At 49.2% G+C, this 27,346-nt stretch overlaps 2 protein-coding genes across 3 annotated transcripts; one reads left to right on the forward strand and one right to left on the reverse strand.

Moving 5' to 3' along the window:
- Nucleotides 1–688: 688 nt before the first annotated feature.
- Nucleotides 689–13,831, reverse strand: C9H3orf18 (chromosome 9 C3orf18 homolog). Its single transcript, XM_075287575.1, has 5 exons — nucleotides 13,662–13,831; nucleotides 13,246–13,457; nucleotides 6,402–6,427; nucleotides 4,079–4,196; nucleotides 689–2,686 (listed from the first exon to the last, which is right to left on the reverse strand). Exons 2-5 carry the CDS (start codon nucleotides 13,420–13,422, stop codon nucleotides 2,606–2,608), a joined length of 402 nt encoding a protein of 133 aa, XP_075143676.1. The 5' UTR covers nucleotides 13,423–13,457; nucleotides 13,662–13,831; the 3' UTR covers nucleotides 689–2,605.
- Nucleotides 13,832–13,982: 151 nt separating this feature from the next.
- Nucleotides 13,983–27,020, forward strand: HEMK1 (HemK methyltransferase 1, mitochondrial release factors N(5)-glutamine). Of its 2 annotated transcripts, none has more exons than XM_075287734.1 (11): nucleotides 13,983–14,253; nucleotides 18,569–18,763; nucleotides 20,041–20,132; nucleotides 20,496–20,589; nucleotides 22,364–22,486; nucleotides 22,607–22,671; nucleotides 22,748–22,797; nucleotides 23,544–23,649; nucleotides 23,749–23,844; nucleotides 23,925–24,038; nucleotides 26,733–27,020. In XM_075287734.1, the coding sequence occupies exons 2-11, from the start codon at nucleotides 18,572–18,574 to the stop codon at nucleotides 26,764–26,766; spliced, it is 966 nt and encodes a 321-aa protein (XP_075143835.1). In that variant the 5' UTR covers nucleotides 13,983–14,253; nucleotides 18,569–18,571; the 3' UTR covers nucleotides 26,767–27,020. The 2 variants fall into 2 exon arrangements, with proteins under 2 accessions (XP_075143835.1, XP_075143836.1); XM_075287735.1 differs by lacking the exon at nucleotides 13,983–14,253 and adding an exon at nucleotides 14,297–14,386.
- Nucleotides 27,021–27,346: the final 326 nt, after the last annotated feature.

Below are 27,346 nucleotides of genomic sequence, written 5' to 3' on the forward strand. Positions count from 1 at the left end.
TCTCTATTTAGTATTATTACTCCATGAGCGGTATATACTCTGGTTCTATCAGATGACATATAGTCGGCTGTATCCCCATCATCCCCCTTCCCAGCATATAACGCCCCAACTATGATGATCTATCCAGACTGCACTACAACACCCAGCACAGCCATGAACTACATGACCCCGTCCCCTCAGGGTGGAGTCTGCCTGACACATTATACTTGTTCCCTTCAGGCCTCATGGCTGCTGTCATGGACCGGTGACAATCCCGGCCTAGTCCTGCTATTACAGCATCAGGTTTGCTACTATGTGTTACAGCAGACACAGCTTTCTGGCATAGACGGCTGATACTGTGACGTTTGGCACAAGGCCCGTTCTTGCACTAAATTTGCCCCTCATCCCCAGTCGTACCCTGTGTTTGTCGGACCCTTTTCTAGTAAACCTCAGTCTTAAAGGGGTTCTCCACCTTCTAATATTCATAGTCAATTCTTTAGAGGAAGTTATATTATTAGTTCTATGAGGGGCCGACATCCAGGGCCCCCGCAGATCAGCTGCTCCAGGACATGCCAGGCCTTGCTATGTTTTGTAGCAGTAGGTTATGGAACCGCTGATGTACTTAAAGGCTCCGCTACATTTTGGAAGGCGAGTGAACAGCGGCTTGTGACGTCCCCAAACATCTAATACTAAGGATAGGCCAACAATATTAGACAGCAGAGAACTCCTTTAATAAGTTTGACCCATTAAGTCTTTTTGCTTTGACGGTTTGTTACAATGTATCAGTGCAGGTAAAACGTCTTAGTTCAGGCCGGATACAACTGGGGCAAGCACTCTGCGCCCTGTACAACGCTGATTTTAGAGGAGGAGCGCAGCGGGCTGACAGGCGGGGTCTACAATAAGACGAAGGGTGCAGCCATCTTATTCACAATTAATCTCTTTAATCTGCCCCTGTGCAGACACAGAAGACTAAACGACACCAAATACAAGAGAATCCCCCGGCCGCCCCAGGAGTGCAGATTAAGGTGCAAGAAGACACTTGTATCGTTGTGCGCCGCTGCTGTCAGACTGGCCAGGAGGTGGCAGTGCGGGATGCGGCACAAGAGTGCCAATGTGATGGGCCACAGGAAGACCCGGGACCACCCAAGGGCTACCAGGAATGTTTAATGAAGCACAAAAGAGCGCAAGAAATAAATATCGAATAATGATCCGATGAGAACGGTACAAGATGGCGCTGCCACATCAGCCTGCAGCAACTCAGGGGTTAAACCGCTTGATCTCCAGAACCAAAAGGTTCCACCGACTGCAGAATGAAGGGGCGGTGGGCACGAGGGCGAGGGGTGGAGTGCACTATAGTGAGATTAAGGCATATGCACAGGAAAGGGTCCTGCGTTTGTTGGGGATCTGCAATAGTACAGACAGGGGGTGCAGAGTCTCCCCAATACACCGTGTGCAACATCTGTACATACAGGCAGAGTTAAATATTCCGCTTTCGGGTATTCACTGCTTTCATGTTCATGCCATGATGTACCAACGTGCCGGACACTGGGAAAAACAGGGGCCCAGGACTATGTATAGCCTCCTAACCAGCAGCGCAGGGCACCTTATTACTGTACAGGCGGAGCGGTCTGTGTGCGGTGTATATTACTGTACAGGCGGAGCGGTCTGTGTGCGGTGTATATTACTGTACAGGCGGAGCGGTCTGTGTGCGGTGTATATTACTGTACAGGCGGAGCGCTCTGTGTGCGGTGTATATTACTGTACAGGCGGAGCGGTCTGTGTGCGGTGTATATTACTGTACAGGCGGAGCGGTCTGTGTGCGGTGTATATTACTGTACAGGCGGAGCGGTCTGTGTGCGGTGTATATTACTGTACAGGCGGAGCGGTCTGTGTGCGGTGTATATTACTGTACAGGCGGAGCGGTCTGTGTGCGGTGTATATTACTGTACAGGCGGAGCGGTCTGTGTGCGGTGTATATTACTGTACAGGCGGAGCGGTCTGTGTGCGGTGTATATTACTGTACAGGCGGAGCACTTCATGTGTGGTGTATATTACTGTACAGGCGGAGCGCTCTGTGTGCGGTGTATATTACTGTACAGGCGGAGCGCTCTGTGTGCGGTGTATATTACTGTACAGGCGGAGCGCTCTGTGTGCGGTGTATATTACAGTACAGGCGGAGCGCTCTGTGTGCGGTGTATATTACAGTACAGGCGGAGCGCTCTGTGTGCGGTGTATATTACAGTATAAGCAGAGCACTCTGTGTGCGGTGTATATTACTGTATAAGCAGAGCACTCTGTGTGCGGTGTATATTACTGTACAAGCGGAGCACCTCTAAAGAGGACTCTCTCAGAAATAGGGGGTACATGTAATTTGGAGGATGATATATAATTAACCCTCTGCTGTTTAGGTCCTGTGCACATTGGGCCGCTGTATTTCCCTGCACAGCAGCGCACATCCGCCGTCAGCCCTCCTGCAGAGCATTGTGTATTTTGCCAAGTTATTTCGGCCTTTACATGACTGGGCCCGCAGCGGCGACGAGCTGGGTGACATCTCCAGGGCAGGGTGACACAGACAGACGGTGAGTCGCGGTGACACTGACCCGGCTGGACATGTCATGAAGCTTCCTCAGGCGCTGATAGAGTTGGCGACGTCAGTAAACACCAGGCGGGTCGGTCTCTGCAGCGGGCACAGACTGGTGAGCAGAACCTGATAGACAAGGCAGATAAAAAAACGCCATCAGACAACACGGATTATGTGCTGCACACAGATGAACAGCGAGATACAGAGCGCACAGCAACTCCACATTACAGAAAAGAGACAGCACACACAGAGTCTAGAGACAGCCCATGTACTCTCATACAGAGCCCTGCAAAACCACAAGTGGGAGTGGCGGCGGCGAGTGCGCCACAGGGAAGGAGGGGCATGGGCGCGAGAGGGCGTGGGGGGGGGGGGATGGGGCCAGGTGCGCGGAGGAGGGGGGGGGGGGACGGTGCACGCAGTAAGTAGCCAGACCTTGGGGGGGCAAGGGCCTAAGGGGTGCGGCACATCATAACCAACAGGAATTCACTACATAGAAGCGGCTCAGCGCCACACCCAAACCGCAGGCAAAGTCGCGGGCACATGCTAATATATACAGTATATATCTGTTCTGTGAAGGCCTCAGTGGTTTCTTAGAGAACACTAGTGACCAAACAGCATCATGAACACCAAGGAACTGACCAGACAGATCAGAGATAAAGTTGTGGAGAAGTGTAAAGCAAGGTCAGGGTAAAAGAACATCTCCCGAGGAGCCCGGGACAATCCATCGTCCAAACATGGAGAAAGTGTCCTACACCTGCAAACCTACAAGACACGGCCGACCACCTAACAAATCACTGACAAGGAGAGCGCTGGTCAGAGAAGACGCCAAGAGGTCCATGGTCAGTGCGGAGGAGCCGCAGAAATCCTCAGGTACAGGAGAATCTGTCCATAGGACAACTAGAAGTCACTGCGCACCCCACAAATCTGACAATCTATAGGGGAGAGCAGCGAGAAGGAAACCATTGTCATAGGAAGACATAAGAAGGGGCGTCTGCAGTCTATGGCGGTGGTGGGAGGAGTGGACAGCCAAGAGAGGAGACCCCCCCGGCAGCACTCCCATCACTGGGCATTATCACAGGACTCTTCCATGACCCCATTAGTTGCTGCACTGAGAAGGCAGAAGGATTTCCCAGCTTGGTGAATGCAGATTTCCGTTGCACTTGTTCTAGAGATCTCAGACTGCAGTTCCCATTATCTAACAGCAGGTGGCGCCGCCACATCAGGGAGATAAATATGAGCTGTGCAGGTGACCCTGGATTACAGGCTATTCTCCTCTGCTATCAGCCATTACTCGCCGGGGCACACACATAACAAGGGATATATGTGGAGACGTCATATCCACAACCAAGACTAATCCTGGCAGCGCCGACTACATCAGAGGGGTCCGGGGTGCACAAGGTTCAGGGTCCTGTCAAAGTGGGGGGAGGGGGTGACAGGCTTTGCACAGTTTGCCCCTCTGCTCCCCACAAACTGAGGGTCACAGCGCCATCGACTGATCTGTACAGGACAAGCACTCACCTTTCCCTGGGGTTGCAGATCTCGGTTCGGTTCCAGGAGTTCTTGCTCCAAATCTTCCTGTTCTTCAGCTGGGTCAAAGTTGTACATGGGCATCAGCTGATGGCGAAGCTTCTCCAGCCTGGAAGAGGAGGGGTCAGAGGAAGAGGGATAAGAGCAACGAACAGAGGCAGAGGAGAGAGAGTCAGAGGAAGAGGAAGAGGGATAAGAGCAACGAACAGAGAGAGGAGAGAGAGTCAGAGGGATAAGAGCAACGAACAGAGGCAGAGGAGAGAGAGTCAGAAGAAGAGGGATAAGAGCAATGAACAGAGACAGAGGAGAAAGAGAGAGTCAGAGGAAGAGGGATAAGAGCAACGAACAGAGACAGAGGAGAAAGAGAGAGTCAGAAGAAGAGGGATAAGAGCAACGAACAGAGACAGAGGAGAAAGAGAGAGTCAGAAGAAGAGGGATAAGAGCAACGAACAGAGAGAGGAGAGAGAGTCAGAGGGATAAGAGCAACGAACAGAGGCAGAGGAGAGAGAGTCAGAAGAAGAGGGATAAGAGCAATGAACAGAGACAGAGGAGAAAGAGAGAGTCAGAGGAAGAGGGATAAGAGCAACGAACAGAGACAGAGGAGAAAGAGAGAGTCAGAAGAAGAGGGATAAGAGCAACGAACAGAGACAGAGGAGAAAGAGAGAGTCAGAAGAAGAGGGATAAGAGCAACGAACAGAGACAGAGGAGAAAGAGAGAGTCAGAAGAAGAGGGATAAGAGCAACGAACAGAGAGAGAGGAGAAAGAGAGAGTCAGAAGAAGAGGGATAAGAGCAACGAACAGAGAGAGAGGAGAAAGAGAGAGTCAGAAGAAGAGGGATAAGAGCAACGAACAGAGAGAGAGGAGAAAGAGAGAGTCAGAGGAAGAGGGATAAGAGCAACGAACAGAGAGAGGAGAGTCAGAGGGATAAGAGCAACGAACAGAGGCAGAGGAGAGAGAGTCAGAGGAAGAGGGATAAGAGCAACGAACAGAGAGAGGAGAAAGAGTCAGAGGAAGAGGGATAAGAGCAACGAACAGAGAGAGGAGAGAGAGTCAGAGGGATAAGAGCAACGAACAGAGACAGAGGAGAGAGTCAGAGGAAGAGGGATAAGAGCAACGAACAGAGACAGAGGAGAGAGTCAGAGGAAGAGGGATAAGAGCAACGAACAGAGACAGAGGAGAGAGTCAGAGGAAGAGGGATAAGAGCAACGAACAGACAGAGGAGAGAGTCAGAGGAAGAGGGATAAGAGCAACGAACAGAGACAGAGGAGAGAGTCAGAGGAAGAGGGATAAGAGCAACGAACAGACAGAGGAGAGAGTCAGAGGAAGAGGGATAAGAGCAACGAACAGAGACAGGAGAGAGAGTCAGAGGAAGAGGGATAAGAGCAACGAACAGAGACAGAGGAGAGAGTCAGAGGAAGAGGGATAAGAGCAACGAACAGATACAGAGGAGAGAGAGTCAGAGGAAGAGGGATAAGAGCAACGAACAGAGACAGAGGAGAGAGTCAGAGGAAGAGGGATAAGAGCAACGAACAGAGGCAGAGGAGAAAGAGTCAGAGGACGAGGGATAAGAGCAACGAACAGAGGCAGAGGAGAGAGAGTCAGAGGAAGAGGGATAAGAGCAACGAACAGAGACAGAGGAGAAAGAGTCAGAGGAAGAGGGATAAGAGCAACGAACAGAGAGAGAGGAGAAAGAGTCAGAGGAAGAGGGATAAGAGCAACGAACAGAGAGAGGAAGAGACAGAGGCAATAAAAGAACAGAGGAGAGAGTAAGAGAAAGAGAAGAGCTGAGTATTCTGTATATGGGCCTTAGATATAGGGGGCGATATATACGCAGCTTATATACAGTCACCAGACTCTGGCCTCTGCGTACGCTGTACGTGTATTCCTGGTCGCTGTAGTGCACCTTCATGTCACTTTGTGAGAAATTGAATTCACAGTCTACACAACACAGGACATGTAAGGATGAAATAAGAAGCAAGAGCGCCCCCTGCGGGGTGGACGGGACGTTCTCAGGCTGATCAATGACAGGGAAAGATTCCGCTTACAGTGAGGTGACAGCGAACATGGCCGATCAATACAGGAACATAAGCAGACACGACCAATCAATCCTGCACCATAATCCATCCATACAGAACAGACACGGCCAATAAATCAGATCACATGAACCATTCACCCAGGAGAGACCGAACCAATCAATCTAAGCCACTAATATACAGAAATACACCCAGAGCTAATCCCCTCCGCCGCCGTGCTCTGTGAGATCAGTGATCAGAGGCCGAGACGTATTAGGGAGTAATGGCAGGAAGCTGCTCACCTCTTCTGCTTCCTGATGTACAGAACCTGGAGCAGCGGAGCAAGAGACGAGAGAGACAGAGAAGTCAGAGGAGAAACTGGAGAGGAGACAGAAACTGAGGCCATAACCATCAAGACTAAACCACACACAGACCCACTGCAGGGGATACTCCAGAGCTGCGCTCACTATTCTGCTGGTACAATCACTGTGTACATACATTACATTACTTATCCTGTATTATACTCCAGAGCTGCACTCACTATTCTGCTGGTACAGTCACTGTGTACATACATTACATTACTTATCCTGTATTATACCCCAGAGCTGCGCTCACTATTCTGCTGGTGCAGTCACTGTGTACATTACATTACATTACTTATCCTGTATTATACTCCAGAGCTGCGCTCACTATTCTGCTGGTACAGTCACTGTGTACATACATTACATTACTTATCCTGTATTATACTCCAGAGCTGCGCTCACTATTCTGCTGGTACAGTCACTGTGTACATACATTACATTACTTATCCTGTATTATACTCCAGAGCTGCGCTCACTATTCTGCTGGTACAGTCACTGTGTACATACATTACATTACTTATCCTGTATTATACTCCAGAGCTGCGCTCACTATTCTGCTGGTGCAGTCACTGTGTACATTACATTACATTACTTATCCTGTATTATACTCCAGAGCTGCACTCACTATTCTGCTGGTGCAGTCACTGTGTACATTACATTACTTATCCTGTATTATACTCCAGAGCTGCGCTCACTATTCTGCTGGTACAGTCACTGTGTACATACATTACATTACTTATCCTGTATTATACCCCAGAGCTGCGCTCACTATTCTGCTGGTGCAGTCACTGTGTACATTACATTACATTACTTATCCTGTATTATACTCCAGAGCTGCGCTCACTATTCTGCTGGTGCAGTCACTGTGTACATTACATTACATTACTTATCCTGTATTATACTGCAGAGCTGCGCTCACTATTCTGCTGGTACAGTCACTGTGTACATACATTACATTACTTATCCTGTATTATACCCCAGAGCTGCGCTCATTATTCTGCTGGTGCAGTCACTGTGTACATTACATTACTTATCCTGTATTATACTCCAGAGCTGCGCTCACTATTCTGCTGGTACAGTCACTGTGTACATACATTACATTACTTATCCTGCATTATACCCCAGAGCTGCGCTCATTATTCTGCTGGTGCAGTCACTGTGTACATTACATTACTTATCCTGTATTATACTCCAGAGCTGCGCTCACTATTCTGCTGGTACAGTCACTGTGTACATACATTACTTATCCTGTATTATACTCCAGAGCTGCGCTCACTATTCTGCTGGTACAGTCACTGTGTACATTACATTACTTATCCTGTATTATACTCCAGAGCTGCGCTCACTATTCTGCTGGTACAGTCACTGTGTACATACATTACTTATCCTGTATTATACTCCAGCGCTGCGCTCACTATTCTGCTGGTGCAGTCACTGTGTACATACATTACATTACTTATCCTGTATTATACTCCAGAGCTGCGCTCACTATTCTGCTGGTGCAGTCACTGTGTACATACATTACATTACTTATCCTGTATTATACTCCAGAGCTGCGCTCACTATTCTGCTGGTGCACTCACTGTGTACATACATTACATTACTTATCCTGTATTATACCCCAGAGCTGCGCTCACTATTCTGCTGGTGCAGTCACTGTGTACATACATTACATTACTTATCCTGTATTATACTCCAGAGCTGCACTCACTATTCTGCTGGTACAGTCACTGTGTACATACATTACTTCTCCTGTATTATACTCCAGAGCTGCGCTCACTATTCTGCTGGTGCAGTCACTGTGTACATACATTACTTATCCTGTATTATACTCCAGAGCTGCGTTCACTATTCTGCTGGTGCAGTCACTGTGTACATACATTACATTACTTATCCTGTATTATACTCCAGAGCTGCGCTCACTATTCTGCTGGTGCAGTCACTGTGTACATACATTACTTATCCTGTATTATACTCCAGAGCTGTGCTCACTATTCTGCTGGTGCAGTCACTGTGTACATACATTACATTACTTATCCTGTATTATACTCCAGAGCTGCGCTCACTATTCTGCTGGTACAGTCACTGTGTACATACATTACATTACTTATCCTGTATTATACTCCAGAGCTGCGCTCACTATTCTGCTGGTGCAGTCACTGTGTACATACATTACATTACTTATCCTGTATTATACTCCAGAGCTGTGCTCACTATTCTGCCGGTGCAGTCACTGTGTACATACATTACATTACTTATCCTGTATTATACTCCAGAGCTGCGCTCACTATTCTGCTGGTGCAGTCACTGTGTACATACATTACATGACTTCTCCTGTATTATACTCCAGAGCTGCGCTCACTATTCTGCTGGTACAGTCACTGTGTACATACATTACTTATCCTGTATTATACTCCAGAGCTGCGCTCACTATTCTGCTGGTGCAGTCACTGTGTACATACATTACATGACTTCTCCTGTATTATACTCCAGAGCTGCGCTCACTATTCTGCTGGTACAGTCTCTGTGTACATACATTACATGACTTCTCCTGTATTATACTCCAGAGCTGCGCTCACTATTCTGCTGGTACAGTCACTGTGTACATACATTACTTATCCTGTATTATACTCCAGAGCTGCGCTCACTATTCTGCTGGTACAGTCACTGTGTACATACATTACATTACTTATCCTGTATTATACTCCAGAGCTGCGCTCACTATTCTGCTGGTACAGTCACTGTGTACATACATTACTTATCCTGTATTATACCCCAGAGCTGCGCTCACTATTCTGCTGGTATAGTCACTGTGTACATACATTACATTACTTATCCTGTATTATACTCCAGAGCTGCGCTCACTATTCTGCTGGTGCAGTCACTGTGTACATACATTACATTACTTATCCTGTATTATAATCCAGAGCTGCGCTCACTATTCTGCTGGTACAGTCACTGTGTACATACATTACATTACTTCTCCTGTATTATACTCCAGAGCTGCGCTCACTATTCTGCTGGTGCAGTCACTGTGTACATACATTACATTACTTCTCCTGTATTATACTCCAGAGCTGCGCTCACTATTCTGCTGGTGCAGTCACTGTGTACATACATTACATTACTTATCCTGTATTATACTCCAGAGCTGCGCTCACTATTCTGCTGGTGCAGTCACTGTGTACATACATTACATTACTTATCCTGTATTATACTCCAGAGCTGTGCTCACTATTCTGCCGGTGCAGTCACTGTGTACATTACATTACATTACTTATCCTGTATTATACTGCAGAGCTGCGCTCACTATTCTGCTGGTACAGTCACTGTGTACATACATTACATTACTTATCCTGTATTATACCCCAGAGCTGCGCTCATTATTCTGCTGGTGCAGTCACTGTGTACATTACATTACTTATCCTGTATTATACTCCAGAGCTGTGCTCACTATTCTGCTGGTACAGTCACTGTGTACATACATTACATTACTTATCCTGCATTATACTCCAGAGCTGCGCTCACTATTCTGCTGGTACAGTCACTGTGTACATTACATTACTTATCCTGTATTATACTCCAGAGCTGCGCTCACTATTCTGCTGGTACAGTCACTGTGTATATACATTACATTACTTATCCTGCATTATACTCCAGAGCTGCGCTCACTATTCTGCTGGTACAGTCACTGTGTACATACATTACTTATCCTGTATTATACTCCAGCGCTGCGCTCACTATTCTGCTGGTGCAGTCACTGTGTACATACATTACATTACTTATCCTGTATTATACTCCAGAGCTGCGCTCACTATTCTGCTGGTGCAGTCACTGTGTACATACATTACATTACTTATCCTGTATTATACTCCAGAGCTGTGCTCACTATTCTGCCGGTGCAGTCACTGTGTACATTACATTACATTACTTATCCTGTATTATACTCCAGAGCTGCACTCACTATTCTGCTGGTGCAGTCACTGTGTACATTACATTACATTACTTATCCTGTATTATACTGCAGAGCTGCGCTCACTATTCTGCTGGTACAGTCACTGTGTACATACATTACATTGCTTATCCTGTATTATACCCCAGAGCTGCGCTCATTATTCTGCTGGTGCAGTCACTGTGTACATTAAATTACTTATCCTGTATTATACTCCAGAGCTGTGCTCACTATTCTGCTGGTACAGTCACTGTGTACATTACATTACTTATCCTGTATTATACTCCAGAGCTGCGCTCACTATTCTGCTGGTACAGTCACTGTGTACATTACATTACTTATCCTGTATTATACTCCAGAGCTGCGCTCACTATTCTGCTGGTACAGTCACTGTGTACATACATTACATTACTTATCCTGCATTATACTCCAGAGCTGCGCTCACTATTCTGCTGGTACAGTCACTGTGTACATACATTACTTATCCTGTATTATACTCCAGTGCTGCGCTCACTATTCTGCTGGTGCAGTCACTGTGTACATACATTACATTACTTATCCTGTATTATACTCCAGAGCTGCGCTCACTATTCTGCTGGTGCACTCAGTGTGTACATACATTACATTACTTATCCTGTATTATACCCCAGAGCTGCACTCACTATTCTGCTGGTGCACTCACTGTGTACATACATTACATTACTTATCCTGTATTATACCCCAGAGCTGCACTCACTATTCTGCTGGTGCACTCACTGTGTACATACATTACATTACTTATCCTGTATTATACTCCAGAGCTGCGCTCACTATTCTGCTGGTGCAGTCACTGTGTACAGACATTACATTACTTATCCTGCATTATACTCCAGAGCTGCGCTCACTATTCTGCTGGTGCAGTCACTGTGTACATACATTACTTATCCTGTATTATACTCCAGAGCTGTGCTCACTATTCTGCTGGTGCAGTCACTGTGTACATACATTACATTACTTATCCTGTATTATACTCCAGAGCTGCGCTCACTATTCTGCTGGTACAGTCACTGTGTACATACATTACATTACTTATCCTGTATTATACTCCAGAGCTGCGCTCACTATTCTGCTGGTGCAGTCACTGTGTACATACATTACATTACTTATCCTGTATTATACTCCAGAGCTGCGCTCACTATTCTGCCGGTGCAGTCACTGTGTACATACATTACATTACTTATCCTGTATTATACTCCAGAGCTGCGCTCACTATTCTGCTGGTGCAGTCACTGTGTACATACATTACATGACTTCTCCTGTATTATACTCCAGAGCTGCGCTCACTATTCTGCTGGTACAGTCACTGTGTACATACATTACTTATCCTGTATTATACTCCAGAGCTGCGCTCACTATTCTGCTGGTGCAGTCACTGTGTACATACATTACATGACTTCTCCTGTATTATACTCCAGAGCTGCGCTCACTATTCTGCTGGTACAGTCTCTGTGTACATACATTACATGACTTCTCCTGTATTATACTCCAGAGCTGCGCTCACTATTCTGCTGGTACAGTCACTGTGTACATACATTACTTATCCTGTATTATACTCCAGAGCTGCGCTCACTATTCTGCTGGTACAGTCACTGTGTACATACATTACATTACTTCTCCTGTATTATACTCCAGAGCTGCGCTCACTATTCTGCCGGTGCAGTCACTGTGTACATACATTACATTACTTATCCTGTATTATACTCCAGAGCTGTGCTCACTATTCTGCTGGTACAGTTACTGTGCACATACATTACATTACTTATCCTGTATTATACTCCAGTGCTGCGCTCACTATTCTGCTGGTACAGTCACTGTGTACATACATTACATGACTTATCCTGTATTATACCTCAGAGCTGCGCTCACTATTCTGCTGGTGCAGTCACTGTGTACATACATTACATTACTTATCCTGTATTATACTCCAGAGCTGTGCTCACTATTCTGCCGGTGCAGTCACTGTGTACATACATTACATTACTTATCCTGTATTATACTCCAGAGCTACGCTCACTATTCTGCTGGTACAGTCACTGTGTACATACATTACATTACTTATCCTGTATTATACTCCAGAGCAGCGCTCACTATTCTGCTGGTACAGTCACTGTGTACATACATTACATTACTTATCCTGTATTATACCCCAGAGCTGCGCTCACTATTCTGCTGGTACAGTCACTGTGTACATACATTACATTACTTATCCTGTATTATACTCCAGTGCTGCGCTCACTATTCTGCTGGTACAGTCACTGTGTACATACATTACATTACTTATCCTGTATTATACTCCAGAGCTGCGCTCACTATTCTGCTGGTGCAGTCACTGTGTACATACATTACATTACTTATCCTGTATTATACTCCAGTGCTGCGCTCACTATTCTGCTGGTACAGTCACTGTGCACATACATTACATTACTTATCCTGTATTATACTCCAGAGCTGCGCTCACTATTCTGCTGGTGCAGTCACTGTGCACATACATTACATTACTTATCCTGTATTATACTCCAGAGCTGCGCTCACTATTCTGCTGGTACAGTCACTGTGTACATACATTACATTACTTATCCTGTATTATACCTCAGAGCTGCGCTCACTATTCTGCTGGTGCAGTCACTGTGTACATACATTACATTACTTATCCTGTATTATACTCCAGTGCTGCGCTCACTATTCTGCTGGTACAGTCACTGTGTACATACATTACATTACTTATCCTGTATTATACTCCAGAGCTGCGCTCCTCAGTATGGTCTAGGCTCAGTCAGGTATACTCCCACCTACCATTGCCACAGCCAGCCCGATGACAGTCACGATGCCCAGGGCGAGGAGCCAGGTGCCCACATTGGGGGTGTCAGTGATTGGGGGCCCCCTGGTGCTGTTATATGGGGGGGTAGCAGTGGCGGGCTCAGTAGTGACCCCCGGGTAGACAGGGGGCAGTACACTGCTATTACTGGTCATGGCTGGGGGTCAGGACTCATAGTCACACAGGAAACCTGCCGGAGAGAAGACAGAAGAGGTGAGTGCGGCCATGTTACATGATGGCGGGTCCTCCAGTCACATCCAGAGCAGCAGCCGGTACCCAGGCCTAGGTCACAGTGTATCTGCAGCTCTGGCTGTGACTAAGGTAGAAGCTGATTATGGTCCCTCCACTCATATGGCCACTACTAGAGGTTGTGCTGGGCCTTGTAGTGTCTCACCTGAGGTTGTGGCCATGGACAGCAGGAGCCTGTGAGGTGCAGCCGCTGTTGGGGCCCTCTAGGGCCCAGGCCGGGTCCCCTCCTCTGAGGCCGCAGCTGGGGGAGCTTTTCTGTTATAGGGCCCAGCTCTCCTCCTGTGACTGGATGATTAACCACGCCCACTGTCAGTCACAGCTCTGCTCTGATTGGTTACATAGACCTGCCACTCACCCAAGTAAAGGGGAGGGATTGGAGCGCTAAAGCGTAATCGTGTCAATGCGCACGCGCCAACTATCGATGAGTAAACAAAACCTGCTCGAAAGAGGCAGCCATATTTATTAAGGGCGCGCCCATAGTTGGGGTGCGATGCATTCTGGGGAAAACCATCGTCTTAGCCATTACAGCAGGCTGACGTCATCACAAAGGCTTCGGGGATGAAAACGGAGAAAGTTCTGTGAGGAGGAAAAACGTCCTGACGAGACACATTCAGAAAAGACTTGTCTTCTATGGAAACATCCGTCGGAACCAAAGTGATGGAACTTCTTTCCGAGACGACACCGGAAGTGGGAGGTCCCCGCGTGTGAGCGCCTTGCGTTAACCCTTCAGCTGCCAGGTAGGATTAGTTCCGCGGGGTAATTGGGGCTCATTCCGCTCCTCTGTGACCGCAGCGCCCCCTGCGGTTCTCTGAAGCTGCCCCTGCGGTCTTTGTATTACAGTCCAGTCCTATAGACTGTGTATTATCTGTGGTAGGTGGAACTGAAAGGCCAAACACAGGTCATGCTGCCACTTGTGGTTCAACTTCATCTAATTGTATTGTGTTAGACAGATGCTGGGTGTGTGCTGTGGTGGCGGATATATTAGTAAGCACTCAGCTTTCTGGATATGGAGGGGGGAGCGACCTCTACAGGACACGGCTGGGTGTGCACTGAAAAGGAACGGTGTAAGACAAGTGGGTGTGGCCTGAAAGCAGAATATGTAAACAACACAGACATACAACAGCCAAGTAATACCGCCATACGGTGCTCCTATATTACTGCCGTACAGTGCTCCTTTATTATTGCCGCCATTCGGTGCTCCTATATAATTACCGTCATACAGTGCTCCTATATAATTACCGTCATACAGTGCTCCTATATTACTGCCATACAGTGCTCCTATATAATTACCGTCATACAGTGCTCCTATATAATTACTGCCATACAGTGCTCCTATATAATTACCGTCATACAGTGCTCCTATATAATTACTGCCATACAGTGCTCCTATATAATTACCGTCATACAGTGCTCCTATATAATTTCCGTCATACAGTGCTCCTATATAATTACCGTCATACAGTGCTCCTATATAATTACCGTCATACAGTGCTCCTATATAATTACTGCCATACAGTGCTCCTATATAATTACCGTCATACAGTGCTCCTATATAATTACCGCCATACAGTGCTCCTATATAATTACCGTCATACAGTGCTCCTATATAATTTCCGTCATACAGTGCTCCTATATAATTACCGTCATACAGTGCTCCTATATTATTACTGCCATACAGTGCTCCTGTATTATTACCGCCATGCAGTGCTCCTATATAATTATTGTTATACGGTGCTCCTATATAATTACCACCATACAGTGCTCCTATATTATTACTGCCATACGGTGCTCCTATATAATTACCGCCGTACAGTGCTCCTATATAATTACCACCATACAGTGCTCCTATATTATTACTGCCATACGGTGCTCCTATATTATTACTGCCATACGGTGCTCCTGTATTATTACCGCCATGCAGTGCTCCTATATAATTATTGTTATACGGTGCTCCTATATAATTACCACCATACAGTGCTCCTATATTATTACTGCCATACGGTGCTCCTATATAATTACCGCCGTACAGTGCTCCTATATAATTACCACCATACAGTGCTCCTATATTATTACTGCCATACGGTGCTCCTATATTATTACTGCCATACGGTGCTCCTGTATTATTACCGCCATGCAGTGCTCCTATATAATTATTGTTATACGGTGCTCCTATATAATTACCACCATACAGTGCTCCTATATTATTACTGCCATACGGTGCTCCTATATAATTACCGCCGTACAGTGCTCCTATATAATTACCACCATACAGTGCTCCTATATTATTGCCGCCGTTCGGTGCTCCTATATAATTACCGCCATACATTGCTCCTATATAATTGCCGTCATACGGAGCTCCAATATAATTACCACCATATGGTGCTCCTGTATAATTACCGCCATGCAGTGTTCCTATATAATTATTGGCATACGGTGCTCCTATATAATTACCACCATACAGTGCTCCTATATTATTACTGCCATACGGTGCTCCTGTATTATTACCGCTATACGGTGCTCCTGTATAATTATCGTCATACGGAGCTCTTATATACTTACCGCCATACAGTGCTCCTATATTATTACTGCCATACGGTGCTCCTATATAATTAATACCATACAGTGCTCCTATATTATTACTGCCATACGGTGCTCCTGTATTATTACCGCTATACGGTGCTCCTGTATATTTATTGTCATACAGAGCTCTTTTATACTTACCGCCATACAGTTCTCCTATGTTATTACTGCCATACGGTGCTCCTGTATTATTACCGCCATACGGTGCTCCTGTATTATTACCGCCGTTCGGTGCTCCTATATTATTACCGCCATACGGTGCTCCTGTATTATTACCGCCATACGGTGCTCCTATATTATTGCTGCCATACGGTGCTCCTGTATTATTACCGCCTTACGGTGCTCCTGTATAATTACCGCCGTTCGGTGCTCCTGTATAATTATCGTCATACGGACCTCTTTTATACTTACCGCCATACAGTGCTCCTGTATTATTACTGCCATATGGTGCTCTTATATTCTTACCATACATTGCTCATATGTTATTACCGCCATACAGTGGTATTTACAGTTGGGTGTTTCTTTGGACCTATTCACATGGAGGAGACTGGAGTTGACATTTAGGTTGATTCCACCTGAAAATCGTCTTGCAATTTGGGCCGGAATCTCCTTGCATTGTCTTCTCTGTCAGGTAGTGAGGGGCGCCCCTGATTTTCAGGGTGCTGTATAGATGTGTCAGGGATAAACAACCAGAATTCGGGAATACACTGCGCTGACTCCAAACGTGTTTAATTTAAACAACGCACTTTATTGGATTTCTAACACACGACACCTTCACCAGCGCCTCAGGGATTACCGCTACTGTGTACTGTATAGACATGGCGCCCCACTCGTCCTCCCGAGCAATCTGCTGCTGATTCAGCCCTTTCAGCAACTAAATCTGCGCCGGAAAACCAAAGGGCTGAATTATGGTAAGGAATCCGAGGCTGTAGATCACCTCAATATCCACTCCAAAGTCCATAGTACCCACATAATACTACCATACAGTACCCACATAATACTGCTGTACAGTACCCACATAATACTACCATACAGTACCCACATAATACTACCATACAGTACCCACATAATACTACCATACAGTACCCACATAATACTACCGTACAGTACCCATATAATACTGCTGTACAGTACCCACATAATACTACCATACAGTACCCACATAATACTACCATACAGTACCCACATAATACTACCATACAGTACCTACATAATACTACCATACAGTACCCACATAATACTACCATACAGTACCCACATAAGACTACCATACAGTACCCACATAATACTACCATACAGTACCCACATAATACTACCATACAGTACCCACATAATACTGCTGTACAGTACCCACATAATACTACCATACAGTACCCACATAATACTACCATACAGTACCCATATAATACTGCTGTACAGTACCTACATAATACTGCCATACAGCACCCACATAAGACTACCATACAGTACCTACATAATTCTACCATACAGTACCTACATAATACTACCATACAGTACCCACATAATACTACCATACAGTACCCACATAATACTACCATACAGTACCCACATAATACTACCATACAGTACCCATATAATACTGCTGTACAGTACCCACATAATACTACCATACAGTACCCACATAATACTATCATACAGTACCCACATAATACTGCTGTACAGTACCCACATAATACTACCATACAGTACCCACATAATACTACCATACAGTACCCATATAATACTGCTGTACAGTACCTACATAATACTGCCATATACTACCCATATAATGCTGCCTTTTAGTACCCACATAAGACTGCCATACATTGCCAACATAATACTGCCATATAGTACACATATCATGCTGCCTTATAATACCCACATAAGACTGCCATACAGTACCCACATAATAGCACCATGCAGTATCTACATAATAATATGCCATATAGTACCCATATAATACTTCCATTGTATCCGCGTAATACTGCCATATAGTGTCTTAATGATACTACCATACAGTACCCATACTGCCATATAGTGCTCCCATAGTACCGCCATAATGATAGCCTTCTTCCTCACTTACCTAATGAGTAGTCCTGGCACAGATTTGTGGGTGTGTTGTGTAGAGGTCGGAGCCCTCGCCCTTCATTCCTAGAACCGCCATTGTGTTGTCAGCGACTTCCTCTGCTCACATCTACATGATCAGGTTTTCTGGCTCCTCCATCTTGAGGCCTCTGTCATGCAGTAAGAGCTGCCAGTACCCAGCTTTCCACACTCCCTGAATGGCATATAAGTGGGCAGTGACAATGATGTTTTCACTGTAATTCTGACATTCCAGTCATGAATCAGGAGGCTCAGGATGAGCAGAGGTGGCAGGGTAAAGACCGAGCTCTGTGGGGGTTGTGTGAGAGGGCAGGAGGGTGTCAGCTGTGGGGCAGATCTCGCTTTATGACATGCCCGCTCTCTCTGCAGGTCATGCATCCTTTACTACGACGGCTTCTGGCCAAAGGTGTCCCTAGATCAGCGCCAGGACGAAGGACAGGAAGAAGTGGAGTGACTGCGGGGCAGCTGGCGGCGTACTGGGCGGGCATCTTCTATCAGCACCGCATCCCTGATGCCCAGGACTCCAGCCGCATCCTGGTGGCGCATGCACTGGGGGCAAAAAATGTGAGGATGGAACATAGAGGGGCAAGGGGAGGAGGGCAAGACACAGGAGAGGGTGCAAGGGCAGGAGGGCAAGACGGAGGAGAGGGTGCGAGGGCAAGACGGAGGAGAGGATGCAAGGGCAGGGGGGTAAGACAGGAGAGGGTGCGAGGGCAGGAGGGCAAGACAGAGGAGTGGGTGTAAGGGCAGGAGGGTAAGACGGAGGAGAGGGTGCGAGGGCAAGACGGAGGAGAAGGTGCAAGGGCAGGAGGGTAAGACGGAGGAGAGGGTAAAAGGGCAGGAGGGTAAGACGGAGGAGAGGGTGCAAGGGCAGGAGGGTAAGATGGAGGAGACGGTGCGAGGGCAGGAGGGTAAGACAGGAGAGGGTGTAAGGGCAGGAGGGTAAGACGGAGGAGAGGGTAAAAGGGCAGGAGGGTAAGACGGAGGAGAGGGTGCAAGGGCAGGAGGGTAAGATGGAGGAGACGGTGCGAGGGCAGGAGGGTAAGACAGGAGAGGGTGTAAGGGCAGGAGGGTAAGACGGAGGAGAGGGTGCGAGGGCAGGAGGGTAAGACAGGAGAGGGTGTAAGGGCAGGAGGGTAAGACGGAGGAGAGGGTGCGAGGGCAGGAGGGTAAGACAGGAGAGGGTGTAAGGGCAGGAGGGTAAGACGGAGGAGAGGGTGCGAGGGCAGGAGGGTAAGACAGGAGAGGGTGTAAGGGCAGGAGGGTAAGACGGAGGAGAGGGTGCGAGGGCAGGAGGGTAAAACAGGAGAGGGTGTAAGGGCAGGAGGGTAAGACGGAGGAGAGGGTGTGAGGGTAAGACAGAGGAGAGGGTGCGAGGGCAGGAGGGTAAGACAGGAGAGGGTGTAAGGGCAGGAGGGTAAGACGGAGGAGAGGGTGTGAGGGTAAGACAGAGGAGAGGGTGCGAGGGCAGGAGGGTAAGACAGGAGAGGGTGTAAGGGCAGGATGGTAAGACGGAGGAGAGGGTGTGAGGGTAAGACAGAGGAGAGGGTGCGAGGGCAGGAGGGTAAGACGGAGGAGAGGGTGCGAGGGCAGGAGGATAAGATGGAGGAGAGGGTGCAAGGGCAGGAGGGTAAGACAGAGGAGAGGGTGCGAGGGCAGGAGGGTAAGACAGAGGGCACAAGGGCAGAAAAGAGAGTGTGCAGTCATTACAGTCCTGCCAGCAGCTATTCCCCTCTCCCCACTGTAATGAACAAGCACACTTGGCCAACTGTCTGCATTGTATAGCCCCTGACCCGGCTCTAGCAGACCCCTCCCTGCTCATTCACTGTCTTTTCCTGCAGTTTATCAGTATCAGAGGCCGCGCAGCCCGTTCACCTGTATCTGCGGATCAGCTGCTGCTTGTAGAGAAAATGGCGCAAGAACGTCTGAAGAGGTGAGCGGGCGCGATCTCAGCGGCACACACGGCTGGTGACCAGTATTACATAGCAAATAGGGTCAGATCTATTATGTTGTACTAATCATGTCTTCTACTCCGGTCACATCCAAAGCTGCAATCACTATACTGATGTTACATCATGTCTTCTACTCCAGTCACATCCAAAGCTGCAGTCACTATACTGATGTTACATCATGTGTTATACTCCAGTCACATCCAGAGCTGCTGTCACTATACTGATGTTACATCATGTGTCTTATTCTCCAGTCACATCCAGAGCTGCACTTTCCATTCCAGGTTGTAGAGCCTTATGGCATCTCACTGTGGTCCCTCATTGCTTCCATTTGTCCTCCTCTGCAGGGTCCCGGTGCAGTACATTATTGGGGAGTGGGATTTCCTAGACATGACGCTAGAAATGAGACCCCCAGTGCTTATCCCACGGCCAGAGACTGAGGTAAGTGGGACGAGCGCCCGCCTGCTCCCTTAAGACACAGCTATAGGCAGTCACTTCTCCTCTCCCTCATACTTTACCCTGCAGCTCTGTTCAGTTCCTTGGTCTCTCCGGTCTGCTCCTCCACTCCCTCATGCTTTACCCTGCAGCTCCGCTCCATTAGTCCAGACTGCTCAGTTCTTTGGTCTCTCCGGTCTGCTCAGTTCCTTGGTCTCTCTGGTCTGCTCAGTTCCTTGGTCTCTCCATTCTGCTCAGTTCCTTGGTCTCTCCAGTCTGCTCAGTTCCTTGGTCTCTCCAGTCTGCTCAGTTCCTTGGTCTCTCCAGTCTGCTCAGTTCCTTGGTCTCTCTGGTCTGCTCAGTTCCTTGGTCTCTCCATTCTGCTCAGTTCCTTGGTCTCTCCAGTCTGCTCAGTTCCTTGGTCTCTCTGGTCTACTCAGTTCCTTGGTCTCTCCAGTCTGCTCAGTTCCTTGGTCTCTCCAGTCTGCTCAGTTCCTTGGTCTCTTCGGTCCACTCAGTTCCTTGGTCTTTTTGGTCTGCTCAGTTCCTTGGTCTCTCCGGTCTGCTCAGTTCCTTGGTCTCTCCAGTCTGCTCAGTTCCTTGGTCTCTTCAGTCCGCTCAGTTCCTTGGTCTCTCCAGTCTGCTCAGTTCCTTGGTCTCTTCGGTCCACTCAGTTCCTTGGTCTCTCCAGTCTGCTCAGTTCCTTGGTCTCTTCAGTCCCCTCAGTTCCTTGGTCTCTCCGGTCTGCTCAGTTCCTTGGTCTCTTTGGTCTGCTCAGTTTCTTGGTCTCTTTGGTCTGCTCAGTTCCTTGGTCTCTTCGGTCTGCTCAGTTCCTTGGTCTCTTCGGTCTGCTCAGTTCCTTGGTCTCTTCGGTCTGCTCAGTTCCTTGGTCTCTTCGGTCTGCTCAGTTCCTTGGTCTCTTCGGTCTGCTCAGTCCCTTGGTCTCTTCGGTCTGCTCAGTTCCTTGGTCTCTTCGGTCTGCTCAGTTCCTTGGTCTCTTCGGTCTGCTCAGTTCCTTGGTCTCTTCGGTCTGCTCAGTTCCTTGGTCTCTTCGGTTTGCTCAGTTCCTTGGTCTCATCGGTCTGCTCAGTTCCTTGGTCTCTTCAGTCTGCTCAGTTCCTTGGTCTCTTCGGTCTGCTCAGTTCCTTGGTCTCTTCGGTCTGCTCAGTTCCTTGATCTCTTCGGTCTGCTCAGTTCCTTGGTCTCTTCGGTCTGCTCAGTTCCTTGGTCTTTCCATTCTGCTCAGTTCCTTGGTCTCTCTAGCCTGCTCAGTTCCTTGGTCTCTCCAGTCTGCTCAGTTCCTTGGTCTCTCTAGCCTGCTCAGTTCCTTGGTCTATCCAGTCTGCTCAGTTCCTTGGTCTCTCTAGCCTGCTCAGTTCCTTGGTCTCTCCAGTCTGCTCAGTTCCTTGGTCTCTTCGGTCTGCTCAGTTCCTTGGTCTCTTCGGTCTGCTCAGTTCCTTGGTCTCTTCGGTCTGCTCAGCTCCTTGGTCTCTTTGGTCTGCTCAGTTCCTTGATCTTTTTGGTCTGCTCAGTTCCTTGATCTCTTCGGTCTGCTCAGTTCCTTGGTCTCTCTAGCCTGCTCAGTTCCTTGGTCTCTCTAGCCTGCTCAGTTCCTTGGTCTCTCCAGTCTGCACCTCCTTTCCCTCATACTTTACCCTGCAGTATTATAAATTACAAGGGGAGGATCCTAGATAGGGGGTTGATAATGGGTTAGAATTAGGGGGGCCTCTCTGACCACCCATGGGTGCTGGTGACGTTCATACTGATGTCTCTGCTGCAGGAGCTTGTGGGCCTGGTGGCGGCGGACTGCGAGGAGCTGCGCCATTCTACAGAGGCCGCCATTTTGGAGGTTGGCTGTGGGTCGGGAGCCGTGTCCTTGGCGTTGCTGCGGAGGATCCCGCAGGTAATGACACTTTCTGTGAGGGGCTCTACCTGCAGTCGTGTCTAAGGGTCAGGGGGGAGTGGCCTTCACCTCATTGACTTCCGCCATGTCCACGCTGACCTCCTTGTGTCTGTTCCTTAGGTGCGTGTTATCGCCATTGATAAATCCGAATCCGCCATCAGTCTGACCCGGGATAACGCCCACAGGTGAGGAACACGGCGAGGACGCAGGTAAGACGCACCATACTGTACCGGCTCCTAACACTGCTCCTCCCCCCTACAGGCTCCGCCTACATCACAGGATTCACATTCTGCAGCACGACATACTGAGCGGTGAGATGTGCACACGCGTCACGGGACTGTCATGGGCAGGATCACTGTTGTCATTGAAGTATTGTCTGCGGCTCCCCACCATGATGGAAGCTTAGAGGTGTCAGCAGAACCCCACAGGGGAGAGAAGGAGCGGGCAGATGGATGTCAGCATGTCCCATCATTATGTTCTTAGGGAGATGAGCTGCCGCCAGAGGGGCCTGAAGAGGCAGAAAAACATAGAGGGGGCAGATGGGGCAGAGAGGTCTGCAGGGGGCAGATAGACCTGGAGGGGGCAGATAGACCTGGAGGGGGCACAAGGAGCAGATAGGTCTGGAGGCTGCAGATAGGTCAGATAGACCTGGAGGGGGAAGATAGGTCTGGAGGGGTCAGATGGGGCAGAGAGGTCTGGAGGGGTCAGATGGGGCAGAGAGGTCTGCAGGGGGCAGATGGGGCAGAGAGGTCTGGAGGGGTCAGATGGGGCAGAGAGGTCTGCAGGGGATAGATGGGGCAGAGAGGTCTGCATGGGGCAGATAAGCCTGGAGGGAGCAGATGGGGCAGATAGGTCTGGAGGGGGCAGAGAGGCCTAGAGGTGGCAGATAGATCTGCAGGGGGCAGAGGAGTTGCAGTGTCAGGGTACATGCACCACTCAGCTGAGCCCAGCATGCATGTGTGTATGGGAGTCCCAGCTTGCAGAGCATTGCAGTCGTGTATTATATCAGTGATGGGGGAGGGGAGTCATATCTCTGACAACCTGTCTCACCACACAGATCCCATAGAGCGTCTTGTGGCCCTGGGGCCGGTGTCTGCAGTGGTCAGTAACCCTCCTTATATATTCTCAGAAGATATGAGCCAGCTGGAGCCGGAGATCCTCAGGTAGGTGCTCCAGGGAGGGTTTCGGGGACTCTTTTGCTTCTTGGACATTTGCCCCTCCCCCACTATTACCTTGAGTGATATTCACTGCTAAACTCTTAGATATGAAGATCCCTCGGCTTTAGACGGGGGTCTCGATGGGATGGACGTGATGAAGGGGATCCTGCGGCTGGCACCCCTCCTACTGCAGCCTAGAGGGTAGGTGACCCCAAAGAAGTGACCACTGGGACTGCTGGGGGGTCAGAAGCTCCGGTGTCACCTGCTTTCTTCATCTATAGGGACGTCTTTCTGGAGGGGGAACCGCGACACCCTGAGATGGTGACAAAATGGCTGGAAGAACAGTCAGAGGGACGACTACACCTCGTGCAGACTGTGAAGGATTTCTGTGGCAAGTAGGTGCCTGGGGAAGATTCTGGGGGACATCGGCTTACAGTGGTCGCTCACGTGTCTGACCTGTCCGTACATCTGTGGTCGCTCACGTGTCTGACCTGTCCGTACATCTGTGGCCGCTCATGTGTCTGACCTGTCCGTACATCTGTGGTCGCTCACGTGTCTGACCTGTCCGTACATCTGTGGCCGCTCATGTGTCTGACCTGTCCGTACATCTGTGACCGCTGACATGTCTAACCTGTCCGTACATCTGTGGCCGCTGACATGTCTGACCTGTCTGTACATCTGTGACCGCTGACATGTCTGACCTGTCCGTACATCTGTGGCCGCTCGCGTGTCTGACCTGTCAGTACATCTGTGGCCGCTCATGTGTCTGACCGGTCCGTACATCTGTGGCCGCTGACGTGTCTGACCTGTCTGTACATCTGTGGCCGCTCATGTGTCTGACCTGTCCGTACATCTGTGGCCGCTGACGTGTCTGACCTGTCTGTACATCTGTGGCCACTCATGTGTCTGACCTATCCGTACATCTGTGGCCACTGACGTGTCTGACCTGTCTGTACATCTGTGGTCGCTTACGTGTCTGACCTGTCCGTACATCTGTGGCCGCTCATGTGTCTGACCTGTCCGTACATCTGTGGCCGCTCATGTTTCTGACCTGTCTGTACATCTGTGGCCGCTCACGTGTCTGACCTGTCCGTACATCTGTGGCCGCTTACGTGTCTGACCTGTCTGTACATCTGTGGCCGCTCATGTGTCTGACCTGTCCGTACATCTGTGGCCGCTCATGTGTCTGACCTGTTCGTACATCTGTGGCCACTGACGTGTCTGACCTGTTCGTACATCTGTGGCCGCTCGCATGTCTGACCTGTCTGTACATCTGTGGCCGCTCATGTGTCTGACCTGTCTGTACATCTGTGGCCGCTCATGTGTCTGACCTGTCTGTACATCTGTGGCCGCTCGCGTGTCTGACCTGTCAGTACATTTGTGGCCGCTCATGTGTCTGACCTGTCAGTACATCTGTGGCCGCTGACGTGTCTGACCTGCCTGTACATCTGTGGCCGCTCATGTGTCTGACCTATCCGTACATCTTTGGCCACTGACGTGTCTGACCTGTCTGTACATCTGTGGCCGCTCATGTGTCTGACCTGTCCGTACATCTGTGGCCACTGACGTGTCTGACCTGTCCGTACATCTGTGGCCGCTCATGTGTCTGACCTGTCTGTACATCTGTGGCCGCTCATGTGTCTGACCTGTCCGTACATCTGTGGCCGCTCATGTGTCTGACCTGTCCGTACATCTGTGGCCGCTTACGTGTCTGACCTGTCTGTACATCTGTGGCCGCTCATGTGTCTGACCTGTTCATACATCTGTGGCCTCTCGCATGTCTGACCTGTCTGTACATCTGTGGCCGCTCACGTGTCTGACCTGTCTGTACATCTGTGGCCGCTCATGTGTCTGACCTGTCCGTACATCTGTGGCCGCTCATGTGTCTGACCTGTCCGTACATCTGTGGCCGCTCATGTGTCTGACCTGTCTGTACATCTGTGGCCGCTCATGTGTCTGACCTGTCTGTACATCTGTGGCCGTTCATGTGTCTGACCTGTCCGTACATCTGTGGCCGCTGACGTGTCTGACCTGTCCGTACATCTGTGGCCGCTCATGTGTCTGACCTGTCCGTACATCTGTGGCCGCTCATGTGTCTGACCTGTCCGTACATCTGTGGCCGCTCGCGTGTCTGACCTGTCCGTACATCTGTGGCCGCTCGCGTGTCTGACCTGTCCGTACATCTGTGGCCGCTCGCGTGTCTGACCTGTCTGTACATCTGCGGCCGCTCATGTGTCTGACCTGTCTGTACATCTGTGGCCGCTTACGTGTCTGACCTGTCTGTACATCTGTGGCCGCTCATGTGTCTGACCTGTCCGTACATCTGTGGCCGCTCATGTCCGTACATCTGTGGCCGCTCGCGTGTCTGACCTGTCCGTACATCTGTGGCCGCTCGCGTGTCTGACCTGTCCGTACATCTGTGGCCGCTCGCGTGTCTGACCTGTCCGTACATCTGTGGCCGCTCGCGTGTCTGACCTGTCCGTACATCTGTGGCCGCTCGCGTGTCTGACCTGTCCGTACATCTGTGGCCGCTTACGTGTCTGACCTGTTCGTACATCTGTGGCCGCTCGCGTGTCTGACCTGTCTGTACATCTGTGGCCGCTCGCGTGTCTGACCTGTCTGTACATCTGCGGCCGCTCATGTGTCTGACCTGTCTGTACATCTGTGGCCGCTTACGTGTCTGACCTGTCTGTACATCTGTGGCCGCTCATGTGTCTGACCTGTCCGTACATCTGTGGCCGCTCGCGTGTCTGACCTGTCCGTACATCTGTGGCCGCTCGCGTGTCTGACCTGTCCGTACATCTGTGGCCGCTCGCGTGTCTGACCTGTCCGTACATCTGTGGCCGCTCGCGTGTCTGACCTGTCCGTACATCTGTGGCCGCTCGCGTGTCTGACCGTCCGTACATCTGTGGCCGCTCGCGTGTCTGACCTGTCCGTACATCTGTGGCCGCTCGCGTGTCTGACCTGTCCGTACATCTGTGGCCGCTCGCGTTTCTGACCTGTCCGTACATCTGTGGCCGCTCATGTGTCTGACCTGTCTGTACATCTGTGGCCGCTTACGTGTCTGACCTGTCTGTACATCTCCTCAGGCCTCGCTTTATCCATCTACGGAGATGCGGATGAGCTCCCTGCACTGACACCGTGGACACGGGTTACAATATTGGGTACTGAACCCCTGTAACCAGAGACTGCCCCTGGCAGGCCGACCTCGGAGAGAGCAGAGCATCATGGGAAGACACGTACAATGTAATGTCTGCAGCATCAGAGTAAAATGTGTGACTGATATATAGACAAGGCCTAAAGTGTATTACTACACCCCGAGAGACCAGACACCGCAAACTACAGGCGCTCTAGGACTGTTCATCCTGAGCTCCTGCTTCATATAGAGAATCAGTGATGTCAGTAACAGGGGGCGGGGCTGTGACTACCTCTCAGACATGATATATACAGGCTGGTTGTCAGTAGTAATAGATGAGTAGCTGTATATAAGCTGTGTGGGTTGGCTGGGTAGGTTGCACCCTGGAGGTAATAATAAGGATTTTAAGTCTGGACATTTATAGCCCCCTCCTCGCTCTCTGCTCGGCCCCTCCTCCACCATCCAGGGAATCGTGCACTATTGTCATTTCCTAGAAGCCGGGGTGACAAAGTTCGTCTATAGCCCTGGAGAGCTTTCCAGGAATTCAGCAATGAGTGATGGGCCGGT

The sequence above is a fragment of the Leptodactylus fuscus genome, chromosome 9 (genome assembly GCF_031893055.1).
Source record: "Leptodactylus fuscus isolate aLepFus1 chromosome 9, aLepFus1.hap2, whole genome shotgun sequence".
In the NCBI taxonomy this organism is placed as follows: domain Eukaryota; kingdom Metazoa; phylum Chordata; class Amphibia; order Anura; family Leptodactylidae; genus Leptodactylus; species Leptodactylus fuscus.

What these genes read in the sequence shown, in the direction of transcription:
- C9H3orf18 (XM_075287575.1), bottom strand. Translation starts at nt 13,422, where the DNA reads ATGACCAGTAATAGCAGTGTACTGCCCCCTGTCTACCCGGGGGTCACT. An exon ending in TCGGGCTGGCTGTGGCAATG is followed by an intron (nt 6,428 to 13,245) that starts GTAGGTGGGAGT and finishes CCGCTGCTCCAG; the next exon opens with GTTCTGTACATCAGGAAGCA. An exon ending in ATCTGCAACCCCAGGGAAAG is followed by an intron (nt 2,687 to 4,078) that starts GTGAGTGCTTGT and finishes CTTGTCTATCAG; the next exon opens with GTTCTGCTCACCAGTCTGTG.
- HEMK1 (XM_075287734.1), top strand. Translation starts at nt 18,572, where the DNA reads ATGCATCCTTTACTACGACGGCTTCTGGCCAAAGGTGTCCCTAGATCA. An exon ending in TGCTGCGGAGGATCCCGCAG is followed by an intron (nt 22,487 to 22,606) that starts GTAATGACACTT and finishes TCTGTTCCTTAG; the next exon opens with GTGCGTGTTATCGCCATTGA. An exon ending in GTGAAGGATTTCTGTGGCAA is followed by an intron (nt 24,039 to 26,732) that starts GTAGGTGCCTGG and finishes ACATCTCCTCAG; the next exon opens with GCCTCGCTTTATCCATCTAC.